We start from the raw sequence: 12745 nt of genomic DNA, 5'->3' as shown, positions 1-12745 counted from the left end.
ACACTACTATACCTAGTCCACTAATAACATATATAACAAATCAAGATATATAAGGTACTGCATAATTACCCAATACACTCAGTTTATATATGCAAACCAATTTATAATGAAATATCCAGTAGTTTTAAAAGATAACTGTAAAAACAAGAGAATAGCCACAAATTCAAAAGAGAGTGCACCACGTTAAGATTTCCTCCCATTAAGGAACTAACAGAAAATGTTGACAAATTCATACACTTTGACTATTTGTGTGAGTGAGCCATTTCCTCCAAAACGCTTCAATAGAACATTTTCTTTGATTTTATATTTCTAAATATAACAAGTTTTCTTTAAATATTCAAAGGATTGCATATATTTTACTACCCCATTCTCTGAAGATGTATGTAGTTGAGTGATGAGCCCAAAATCATTCAAAAAGTAACAGAATTGGATCCAACTTTTTGCCTGAATGTTTACTCAGTAAATCTTTTCTGATTTACTTTCAAATGCTTAAGGAAAAGAAGGTCAACACACCAAAGAACAAAATTTAGTAAGGTCTTTTAACAAATCTTCCCTTAAATATTTTCTTCCAATTGCTGTCAAATAGCAATTCATCCTAAAGATAATAGAGAAACTCTTAAACAACACAAGGAATTATCTTCTTTATGCCTCTACTTTCACAGCTAGTTCTACTTCTGGCAGAACTCAAAAATGACCTTATAAAAGGGCTGGGTATTTCAATTTTCCTGCCCTAAACTTACCTATAAGGATTAAAGATATGAATGAATAGACACTTTTACATTCCTATTATGCTTAATTCTCAGAAAAACCACGTGAAGTAGCTATTACTCTCCAAATTTTCAGATCAGAATTTGAGCTTCGGACAAGAAGAAACCTGCTTAAGATTTTTAGCTACTTCTTCAGATGGACACAGTATGATTTCAAAACTTGTGTGGTTTTTACTACATACCAATACCATCTTCAAAGTTCTTTGCTTTCCTCTCTGTTATCTGTCAAAATGTAACCAAGCCATTTTTCAGCTGAGTGGTAGAAATCACTTACCTCAACCCCTTTATTCTATACATGAAAGTACTAGCATCAGAGAGGTGAAATGCTGTCCCAGGACACAGCTCTTTAGTAACAAAGTCTAAACCCTAGTCTACAACATTATTAACATGGGCGGAGGCAAAGGAGAGGAAACCCTGACCAGCAATCTTCAGCCAGACCTGAAGATAGATATAATAATTTAAATAACAAATTAATAAATATATAATAAATTAAGTTGTTACAGCTGTTATAAGAAAAATTTAGGTCCTTGCTTTGTTAAGATAATTGATATTAATTCTTATAGTAATGAATGTGATATATTTTAATGGCAGAAAATAAAGAAAAATTAATAGGTGATTAATGTTGCTAACATAAAGAAAGGCAAACCCCTACTGTATAAAACAATGTTAAGAGCCTACAAGAGTGGAGACCGAAGGAGACAGTCATACTGAATCTAAATCCAATTAAAACAACTTGGCTGGTAGCAATAGAACACAGCTCAATATATTTGCAGGAAATAGGAAACCATTCTAGATTCAGAATTATTCATATTGACCCTAATTAGGTCACCAAACTCACACTTCCTGTCAATTTAAAAGTTAACGCCTATCACCTATATTATCTTATTTCCTCCTTTTTTCACTAGGACAGTGTTTGTTGACCCACAAGATTTTCATAAGAATGTAGTTATCTAACAAATACATTATACCAAAGAGTTTATATTCAAGAACTTTTCTCTCTCCTAACAGGCTCCTATAAATCAGTAGGAGATTGGTAATAGGCAGAAGACTTAATCAATGAACACAGCGGCACTTTTAAATTCTAAGAAATGAAAGTCTAAAGATCCCAAAGGCATACATAAGGAAAATGTAAGAGGGATAGAGCACAAACAAGTCATGAGTTAATGCAGTATAGTCACATATTTATGTGAATTTAACTATGATTCACTTTTAAGACTTCGACTATACACTTTGCAAACAGAGACAGAATAATTAAATAATGCGGGCAATTAAGTCCACCATTTTCCTAATGAGTGTTAAGTCCTGCAGCAAATGTGAGATGCAAAATGCAAATCTTCTGTTTACTCATCAAGGTAAGCTAAGATCTTACGTGTGCTGAGGTGATTCCAGTGATAAAAGACATGCATGCACTCTAAATGTTCAACTAAAGAAATAGCAAGCTGTTACAAGCTGCTTTACAAAAATAATATGGCTGAAATGGACTCATTTAAAAATGTTATGTTGGATCTACTGTGGTGCTTTTCTAAGGGATTCTCTCTCCCTCCCAATAGTCTTCTGTCTATGAGATGGTCACCTTCTGCACTCAGCTTAGATCCTAAAACCCATCTCTCCACAAGATGAGATCCCATTGTATGTAAAAGAAAAAAATAGAACATTACTCTTTTTAACATTAACGTGCAAAAAGAAAACTAAGACATCTTGTGGGAGAGGCTGGCAGAAATCACAATCAAGGACAATTAGATGGGACACTAATAAAGGTTGTCTTTGTAGATTTGGGCCAACTTGCTATATGACAAGGTTAACGTATGTTAATCAATTATAAACTTGATCTGAAAAAATTCTTATGTCAGAGCTTCAAAAATTACATGAAACTACGAGTAAACCAAATTTCCTCCAAAATGCTTACAGGAGGTGAAAAGCAATCTCAGGAAACAGGTCTAGTTTGCCCTCAGTCAATCCACACAATCACCTGGGAGACACATACTAGTCAGGAAATGTTTATACTTACATGCAAGTTGCTACTGTTCACTTTTGAGCTTAATAGCAAGCTGCTAAATACAAATTTCAAGCTTTAAATTCAATATCCCACCAGTGATTAAACAATAGGAGAAAGTTAGCTTAAAAAATATATATTTATATTTTATAATTTCTACTTCTTTCCATTTCTGAGGGAAACTGTGTCTCCTAAACCTAACTTACATCCTGGCACTGAGGGAAAAAAAAGTAATTTACAATGTGGTTAACCAACAAGGGAGCCTAAGGGTAGGCACTGGCTTGGAACCCCAGGGCCCTCTGACACTGCTGCCCTGTCCCAACGGCTTAAGAGGTCAACCAGCATCTAAACTGACCTGTTAACCACCTGTACTTCAGTTGAGTAGTTAGGCTCTAGAAAAATCCTATACAGACTCTATTTTACTGCCAGAAGGTCTCTGATTCTCGAATACTGTAAGTACTTCATCACGCAGGCAGCCCAACCAGAAAACAGGAACAATTCTCAATCCAATCCTCTATCAAGAATTCCTTGCACTTGGCAAGTGTCAATAAGTCACCTACACTCAGAGAAAACCATAAAGATTATGAGAATAGGACTAGCCACGGACCTCACTAAGGACACGTAACAAAGTAATCACTGTGGAAGCCCAGCTGCTACTTAGGTGAATTGTACGTTGTTTTTACTCCTTCTGGGCAAATAATAAGTGACTTGTTTACTAATTTTAAGGATCCAATGAGACAAAGCATAAAAGCACACAGAGGAATACCTGGCCTATATTAAGCATCCAATCAATGTCATCTACTATCATCATTAGAATGTGGTGGTATCCGATGTCCTGGTCACCGTCTGTGCACTGCAGCTATGGAAGCACTCAGCTTTGCTCAGCTCCACCCACCCACACTGACTAGGATTCTGACAGAGAGATGGCAGCACTTACAGAAGAGACAATGAGCTGTCTCAGCCACCTGCAAACTTTATGTACTATTATGAAGCAATCAGATGTTCCCTCAAGCTCCAAAATGGGCCCTTACCCATATTAATTGACCCAAGGCAGCTTACCAGTCTACTTGTCAATATAAAATTCTCTTTGAGAAAGGTTTATCTTTTTTTAATAATTACTATTAATTAGGCTCCATTTTAAATTGTATTTTTAAGCCTGTTCTGTATCATAACATATGGGAGCACAGAAGCTACTTTATTAAAATTGTACTTTATTTTCCAGTCCTGGGCAAATAAAAAATGACTGTTTATAAATTTTAAAGATCCAATGAGACAAATAATAAGACCCTCCCTTCTTAAGATCTCCCCTCTTAAGATCACCACTTTTAAGAAACAGACAACCAAAATATACAGGATTACGTAGTACTTTATTCATTAAGGGCACACATACCATCAAAGAGAAGCATATATATAAACTTACACAGCAGCAGTCTCACTGTTAAATCATCATCACCATGCCAAGCTAAAACACCAGAGGAGGTGACTATTACATTACTTCTATCTGAATGTACAATACCCACTCTCAAAGCTAAGAAATCTATATACTGTTCTACTCATCTGTCTACACAAAAACCCTTGCTCAATTAAATAGTTCAATTAAACTACTTTAGGTAAATGCTTACTACTTTCATACTTTCTTGTTCTTTAGAATCAAAAGAAGTCAATATACATTACAATCAGTAGAAAAGTAGAGAAAATACCCAAATTAAAATGGGGATGAAAATTTGAGCATCACTTACAAAAGGTAAAAGAACTTTTGGTTTCTCATTTTAAAATAAGACATCCTATAACAATATACAGTCTAATTTTTATTAGATTATTTCTTCTCTTATTGTAACATTAACAAGTAAGTCTATCCTCTTCTCTTTAAAAAGATGATTACTGTATGCCAAAGGAGTGTTCTGAGGCCAAGTATCTGTGAAGTGTTTTGAGCCTGGTAGCTGAAAGCTACTAAATAAATACACAATATTATAATTGAGAATGGTGATATAAAGCAAAGATAGTTTAATATAATAAAAAATTACATTTATAATTAGCACATTGCCACACTGCCCTTCTGGATTTGTTCTTCCAGAACACATCTTTATGAAAGGTCACTGTGGGTGAAAAAAAGAAATCTCACAGGAGTTAAAGTAGCCTACAAAGCAATATTAGTAATTAAGGAGGTGGTATTCTTCCTCTATATTCATTTGCGAAGCATTTCAACTACTAAGAGAAAAGGAACAGTGATTTTTTTTTTTTAATGATGGCTACAGACAATTCAATCTCAGTTCTAACAGCCTGGTTGCAAAGTAGAATATTGTTAACACTGAACAATTTTTTTGTAAAGAGCAAACTATTGTACAAGTCATCAAGCCAATACCCAACTCTCTTCCAAGGTAATACATTCCCAAACATATTTTCCAGAATAATTTATATTCCTAAAACAATGTTAAATTATAGCACTGCAAATTCAAATTCAGTTAACACCAAGTGCCCACTGTGTGAGTCATTCTAATAGGCATTTCACAGACATAATCTCATTTAATTATATCAATAATCCTAGGAGGCAGGTATTACTAGCTGAGTTTTCAAACTGGGAAATCTGCCATACTAAAATGCAGATTTTTGCCCATAATCTTAGAATTCAAACTTAGTCCTCTCATTTTAAGCCCAATCTCCCTTCCACTGTATCAGTCCAGGGTCTAATCTGGCTGTGCCAATAATCAACTGACAAATCACCTTACCTCAGTGGGTCTGAGTTTTCTCATCAGTAAACTTAGAGGGTTGAACTATTTCTAAAGTTGGTCTCCCCCATTCTCTCTCAATCTCTCTAAAATTTACTGCTTTAATCATTTTTAACATATATAATTCAGTGGCTTGCAATACATTCACAATATTGTGCAACCAAATCACTATCTAATTTCACAACATTTTCATTACCCCAAAAAGAAACAACCTTCAAGCTGTCACCCCCCATTCTTCCCTGCCACCAGGCCCTGGCAACTCCCAATCTGCTTGATCCTGGATATTTTATATAAATGGAATCACGTAATATGTGACCTTTTGTATCTCGTTTCCTTTACTAAGCAAAATGTTTTTGAGGTTCACCTAGATTGTACTATGTATCAGAACTTCATTCCTTTTCATGGATCATTAATATCCTATTGTATATAAGTACCACAATTTGTTTATCCATTCTTCCACTGATGGACATTTGGGTTGTTTCCACCTTTTGGCTACTGTGATTAGTACTGTTATAAACACATTGAGTCCTTGTTTTCAATTCTTCTGGGTATGTATCTAGGAGTGGAATTGTGGAGTCACATGATAAGTCTATGCTTGAATTTCAGAGGAACTGCCAAATTATCTCTCACAGTGGCTGAAACATTTTACATTCCCATCAGCAATGTGTAAGGGTCCTAAGTTCTCCACATCTTCACCAATGCCTGCTATTTTTCTTTCTTTTATATTAGAGCCATCCTAATAGCTGAGAAGTAGTATCTCATGTGGTTTTGATCTGCATTTCCCTACTGACTAGTGGTGTTGAGTATCTTTTCCTATGCTTCTTGGCCATTTGTGTATCTTCTTTGGAGAAATGTCTATCCAAGTTCTTTACCCACTTATTATTTGAACTGTTTGCCTTTTTATTGTTGAGCTATATGACTGCCTTACATATGCTAGATAATTCCTTGTCAGATATTTGATTGGCAAATATTTTCTCCCATTATTTAGGTTATGTTTTCATTTTCCTCATAAAAACTTCTGTGCACCAAAGGATATTAATTTTGATGAAATCCAATTTCTATTTTTTTGTTCGTGCTTTTGGTGTCACATCTAAGAACCCATTACTAAATCTACCTAAGAACACTTTTTGCTTGCAAATTATGTAAGCCTTTGCTCATTCCATAAATAAAGCTGTACCTGGATAATGCTATTTGTTTTACTGCTGACAATTACAAAGGAGTTATTTTGGATTATTTATTTTATGGCCCTTCTTAAGGAAGTGGCAGCATTTTAAGTTTGGATAAAATTACCCTTTTAAGATAGATGAGTTGGAACTCCTCAAGATAAAATGGGATGCCTCTCAAAGAAACTGCATTTCTGCTCCATTATAAAGAAAGAACGAAGGGGAAAGACAGAGAAGAAGTAAGGAAAGAAAATACTCTCCATTTGAGAACTTCATGAAATTAATAAACACATACACAATCTTAAAAGCCATTCCAAATTATATGCCCAAACATTATAATCCCTGGAAAAGATAATTTACCCTGCAATCAAAATTCAATACTCCAGAATTCTCTAACACATGGATAGTATTTCTAATATTTACTTCCCTCACTTTAACTAGCCAATGTGTTAGTGTCTATCAAATGGTTTATATATGGCCTTAAAAGCAAATGTATGCTGAATGATTACTTGAAAAATAAACCATAAGTACCAAAAGAAGAAATAGGAAGGTGGAACATATAAACAACAGAATACTCTGCAGCCATTTAAAATGGTGTTTCTGGGTAAAAGTTCATCTATTGACAATGAAAGATATTTTACAATCCAATATTCCATGGGGGAAGATTAGTTTATAATGGATAGATTTAGAAAGCTATATACCAATTAAATATGTCATTCAAAATTACTATCTTTAGGTAGGATTATAGATGAATTTTATTTTCTTACATTTTATATTTATATTGATTTTTCTACAATGTAGAAAATTATTACTTATGTAAATTTAGAAAAGTACAAAACAAAGAGAAAATCGAAATTCCTTAAGAACAAAATTTATAAACAAAAATTTCTTTCTGCACATTCACTTATTATTACATCTCATGTTCACCCAGTATGTTTATTACAATAGGAAAATACTGGAAACAAACCCACTTTTTGACAACAGAAGAATCAGTAGGAAATGATAGTATGTTACCGCCAAAATATGATGCAGTCTAAAAGTAAATGAGTGATGAGTTGGAAGGACACAGAAAAGGCTTGTTACGGAGTTAAGTGAAAAAAACAGATTATAAAACCAAAGATGTCATATGCTCAGACTCTTCGAAAAGAAAGTGTCCACAGAACAGACACTGAAACAAAAGAGATCAAATAGATTGGTATCCTGTGAGTTTTTCTTTCCATAGCTCTATAATGTTTAAGTTTTCTCTAATAAACATTCACAACTTAGGTAATAAAAAAAGAACTACAATTTTTTAAAAAGACAGTAAGTATTCATCAATCATCTCATTTGAGAAGAAAAACCACTGACCTGTTTTAAAAATTTTCTGAACCCTTAATAACCATACCAACTAATACAAATGAAGTGAGTTTAACACAGAACCGCTAGAGACAAAGTTCATTTTATAAAACTTCTGATAAAAATCAGTGATTAAAAAGCCCAAAACTTCGTAGAATGTCTCTTCAGACCACCAGATAGTATTCTGTAGAAAAAGGAGTAAATTACTAATTATCAAAAAGGAAAAATATCTGATTGATGAATGAAATTATCCTCTCATAACCATATCTAGTATTGAACAGTAATAATAAAGCTTCAATTCTTTTTCCTTAGACAAAAGGACAAAAATTCACTATTTTTAAAAAATCACTTATCAGTTAATAGGTGCATAGGAAAAAACAACTGGAAGGTCCCTATGGCAAAATGGAACAATATTGTGGGTATTGGAATTATATTTGGCCTTAACTTTTTTCTCCTATATTTCCAAAATATCTATTATAAATACATACAGCTATAATAACAGAGAAAAAAATAAATTCAGATTATCAAGGGAGTATGCTGAAATATATTCACTACACACATTAGCTTAATAAAAACACAAAATTTGTAAAATTCAGACCTCTCATGGGTAGCTCAGAAAACATCTGAATCAGTCAATACAAACTTCTAAAGAAAGCAAAACACTTTAATTTTTGTATATACAATTTCATGATTTGAACAACATACATATTTTTCTCTTACTGAGAAATCTGTCATAATAGATCTAGGATATGTTTTCTTTTTAATGATATAGTCTATTTCTTTGTTCATAAGACATCAACATCAATGATGTCACATAACCCTTACCAATACAGTGTGTCAATAAATGCATCCTCTACAGAACTGAGATAACATCAAAACATACAAATTTACCTCTATATAAAAGTGTGTATTAGTGTCGCTCGACTAGAAGTGTAAAATTGTTTCAATTTAATCAAATAAATGAAAAGGAAAAGGAAATTTAAAATCCATACAACTATAATTACATGAAAACAACAAAACAATCGCTGCATTTTAGAACAGCTTTCAGTACTTTGAAACATATACACGTATTACAGGATCAACTGCTAAATTGTTAAATAAACAAGGTGACCCAGTATCCTAGCAATGAATTATAGCACAGGACTCTGAAATAAAATTGCCTGGTTTCAAATCCTGGCTCTGCTCTTTATTAGTTATATAGCCTAGAAAAATAATTTAACCTCTATGCATTTCCATTTCTCTATCTATCTATAAAATAAAGGTAAGATTTCATACCTGGAAGAGATGTTTTAAATATTAAAGAAGGTAATACCATGTCTAGCATAGAGTAGGAACTAAAAAATGGGGTTTTTTCCCCCTTTTTCTCACTCTAACCAGAATTTTTCATATACGTGGGCAATAAGAATGAAGACCTCTAACCCAAAAAATTGGCATTGAAAGTCCCAATCCCATGAAGTACCTTCTGCAACCTGAGCATAATCCAATTTAACATTAAGATAAATGAAAGTTGTTGTGTCAAGGTGATTTCATCCCAGTTGTTTCAAAAAAGAAGAAAAAAGAATGAAACACAATCTTTCTTAAAAGATGTACCAAAAAAATTTATAATCACTGTATTAAAACAAAACATGTTTGTCTGGAACAGCAAATTTGCTGGGGAAAATGCAATAATGCAACATTAACAGCAAAATGTAAATATTTTACTGTTTTTACAGTATTCAAAGTTAAAGTGTTGATGTCCTTCAGAATTACCGACACTTGTTACATACGTATTGCTATTCTCTATAAAGAAAGAAATTTCAACTATGATTAGCCTTGAACTAGTTACACTATAACCATTATAACAGTCATTCACCTATCTTGGAGATTAGTTTACTCACTTTTCTCATAAATAAACTAATATAAGTGACAGAATGTAACCCAAAAGGCAATAGCCTAAAAGGCTTTTTAATAAATGTCATTTGGCACATGATCACATACAAAATTAACAAACACTGAAATCATGATGATTTCATTTATTTTTTCTATACATCTGATTAACAGGCATTAATTTTGTTGATGGAAACGAGAACTCTATTGACACATACACATTAGAAATGTGAACACTTAGCATTTCTCACAACTACTGACTTCACAAATTATTTTGAATGCTATTTCAAATAACACTGAATGCCAGAGGTTAGGTAAGCAAAGTGCTCTACTGCCCCCTAATGAAATAAAACAAAAAACAAAATTTGTTTTGAAGTATCTGTAGAGTAGGAAAATAATCTTACTTTGTTAAATGCAGTAGACAAATACTAAGACAACTCACTGAAAACAACTAGAATATATATCAAAAGACTGTAGGAAAAGCTACAATTGTCCAGTATTCATGATAAAATTAGCAGCAAAACAGGAAAGCCTTGAGACAAAAATGTTCTAGAAGAAAGGAGACCAGTACAACAATGTTATCTAATGTGATAGCAATTAAAACTTCATGCAGGCTACCACGTGTATGTTGGAAGTGAATGAAAAGAGATTCTCAAAACACACTCTTCAGAGAATTAGTTTTCAGTTTAGCAGCTCAAAAGTTAAATACGACCCAAATATTCTCTCACAATTTTCACTGACTCTAATCCTCTCAGAAAATATTTTAATATATGTATATTTTCAGGATAACTACCTTGTAAAACACACATCTAAGAGAATTTTGCCTAATGCTTCCTGCTTTAAACAGATGCCAATTTCACTAAGTATGACAACTTTGTACTTGATGCCTTGCATCACACACTAAACCAGTGATAACTTTTAATGTTCCTTTTAGTAAAAGCTCTCCCTTCCTTTAACAAACTTGGTTGTTTTCAAAACAAACTCCTGCTCCTTTAACCTACTATTCCAACTTGTCAAGGACTTCCAAATTCTCATTTCAGAACAGACCAAATGTTTGGGGAAACAGTATGTGGTCCTTGATAACAGGAACTACACACAAATTAACATCAAGGAACCAAATGTAACAAAAGTACAAAGAGTAGATGTCCAGATCATAAAAACAGGGAGAATGTAAACAAAAGAAAAGGTAAAACTTCCTGGCAGCAGTTCCCCTAAGGGAATAGAGCCGTGGTAGGTAACTACTCCTTTACAGCTAGGGCCCACATCACTTGGAGATGGCATGTTTCCTCCAGGGTGACAGTGGTGGTACACTCCACTACACGTCTGTTGTCCAGAAGATAGAAGAGACAGGGGTCAAATCCATATAATGCTATAGGAAGACAAGCAATACTGAGAAAAGAGGTTTACTTAAGTTCGCATGCAAAATGAAAATATCCTTTATATTGTGTGCTGCTGCTCTTCTTCCCAGTGTCTGATAAAGAAAATGGTTCTCTAGCTTTGCAAGTTACAAGGGTAACCAAATGTTCATTCAAATTTTCAAAGCAGCAACATGAAGAAAAATACAAATGTAGTCAAGCCTATTCCTCAAATGAGTTGGATCTTACATTTGTATAGATTTCCTGAATAATATGAATTAAAAATATGACTGTTACCAGAAGCATTACTCATTTCTACTGCCTAAAAATATAACTTACACATAGACATATTTTGAAGACATAATAGAGGAGTAGAGGAGCTGGGAGGACTCAAGCATCCCCAAGTCAAGCAATGCCAACGTCCTGATGTTTGAAGTATGCCTAACATAGGGTCAAAATAGTATCCTTCTAACTTATCCTTCAAAAAAGTTGCATTTAGCTACTCAGAATATGGTAGTCATGAGCAATGCAACAATGAAGGTATACAGCTACTTGGAGAATGTAGGTATGTATGTACATACATCACGTGTGCTTCCATTCATGGAATACCATCTACACCACTGAGTTCCAGATTACAATCCTAAACCTAAGGGACTGCCTTCCCTAGTTCATAGAAGAAAAAAAGGACTTTCCAGGCTGTCTTTTCTCTCCCTAACCCCCAGTAAGCATAAATATGACAAATATGATCAAGAAATACAAGGAAAGAAGAATGAATGGGAAAGAAAAAGATTAACTTCCATCAGGAATTAAATTCAGTGTCAGCTTTGATTTAAAGCAAAGATATTTATTTATTCAATTCAGCAGCCCAAAAAAGTTTTGATGATGGTGATGAAAATGGTAGCAGTAAGCATCTATTGAGCATTTATCATAATATTCGGAATTGAACCAAGTGCTTTGCATACAATGAGTATCTAAACTTCACAAGAAACCCTGTGGGTCAGATAATATTATCCCATTTTAGAGATTAAGAAACTGACACTCATAAAGATTAAGTAACTTGCCCATGTTACACCACTACTAAATTGTGGAGCATATATAATAATCCAGACAGTTCAACACTTAACCACTAAGTTTATATTATTTTCTGGTGAAAGTGTGTGAAATGAAATGGTACTTTGGAAACACTGTTACAAATTACTAAATCATATAAAACCCAAACTTGATTGCCTAAAATTTCGCAGACATGCAACCAGGACTAGGCACTGGTCCCAGTTCTTATGAAAGCCAGAAATGTGCATAATGTAATATAGTGAAAGTGCTAAAAAAAAGAATATTCCCATCCTTCAATGCCCATTTGAAGTAATAACATTTCTTCCATTATTTTCTGGCCCTATTCAGTCACAGTCATCACTCCTTCCTCAGATCCTCCCACTTGTTTCTCACCTCTATTTTATTTGTCTTAAAATGAGACAAAGTCTCATTTAGTTAGGGGAAAACAGGTCACACTCCCTTCTCTATCTTAAAAAGATAATCAATAGCT

At 33.6% G+C, this 12745-nt stretch overlaps 1 protein-coding gene across 10 annotated transcripts in view; it reads right to left on the bottom strand.

Annotated features, from left to right (window-relative positions):
* Positions 1-12745, bottom strand: part of COMMD10 (COMM domain containing 10) — a 157016-nt gene that overhangs the window by 110045 nt on the left and 34226 nt on the right. Inside the window, exon 6 of one of the 10 annotated variants that reach the window (XM_073221883.1) lies at positions 4740-8168. The exons of the other annotated variants lie outside the window; for them this stretch is intronic. Coding sequence (XP_073077984.1) covers positions 8037-8168 — 132 coding nt within the window. The 3' untranslated portion in view covers positions 4740-8036. Of the gene's footprint in view, positions 1-4739; positions 8169-12745 lie in introns of those variants that run through there. 10 annotated transcript variants of the gene reach the window in all.

This window comes from Manis javanica, chromosome 14 (assembly GCF_040802235.1).
Source record: "Manis javanica isolate MJ-LG chromosome 14, MJ_LKY, whole genome shotgun sequence".
NCBI classification, from domain to species: Eukaryota; Metazoa; Chordata; class Mammalia; order Pholidota; family Manidae; genus Manis; species Manis javanica.
Note: the sequence above shows the minus strand (reverse complement) of the source record. Positions and strands in the feature narration are given on the sequence as shown.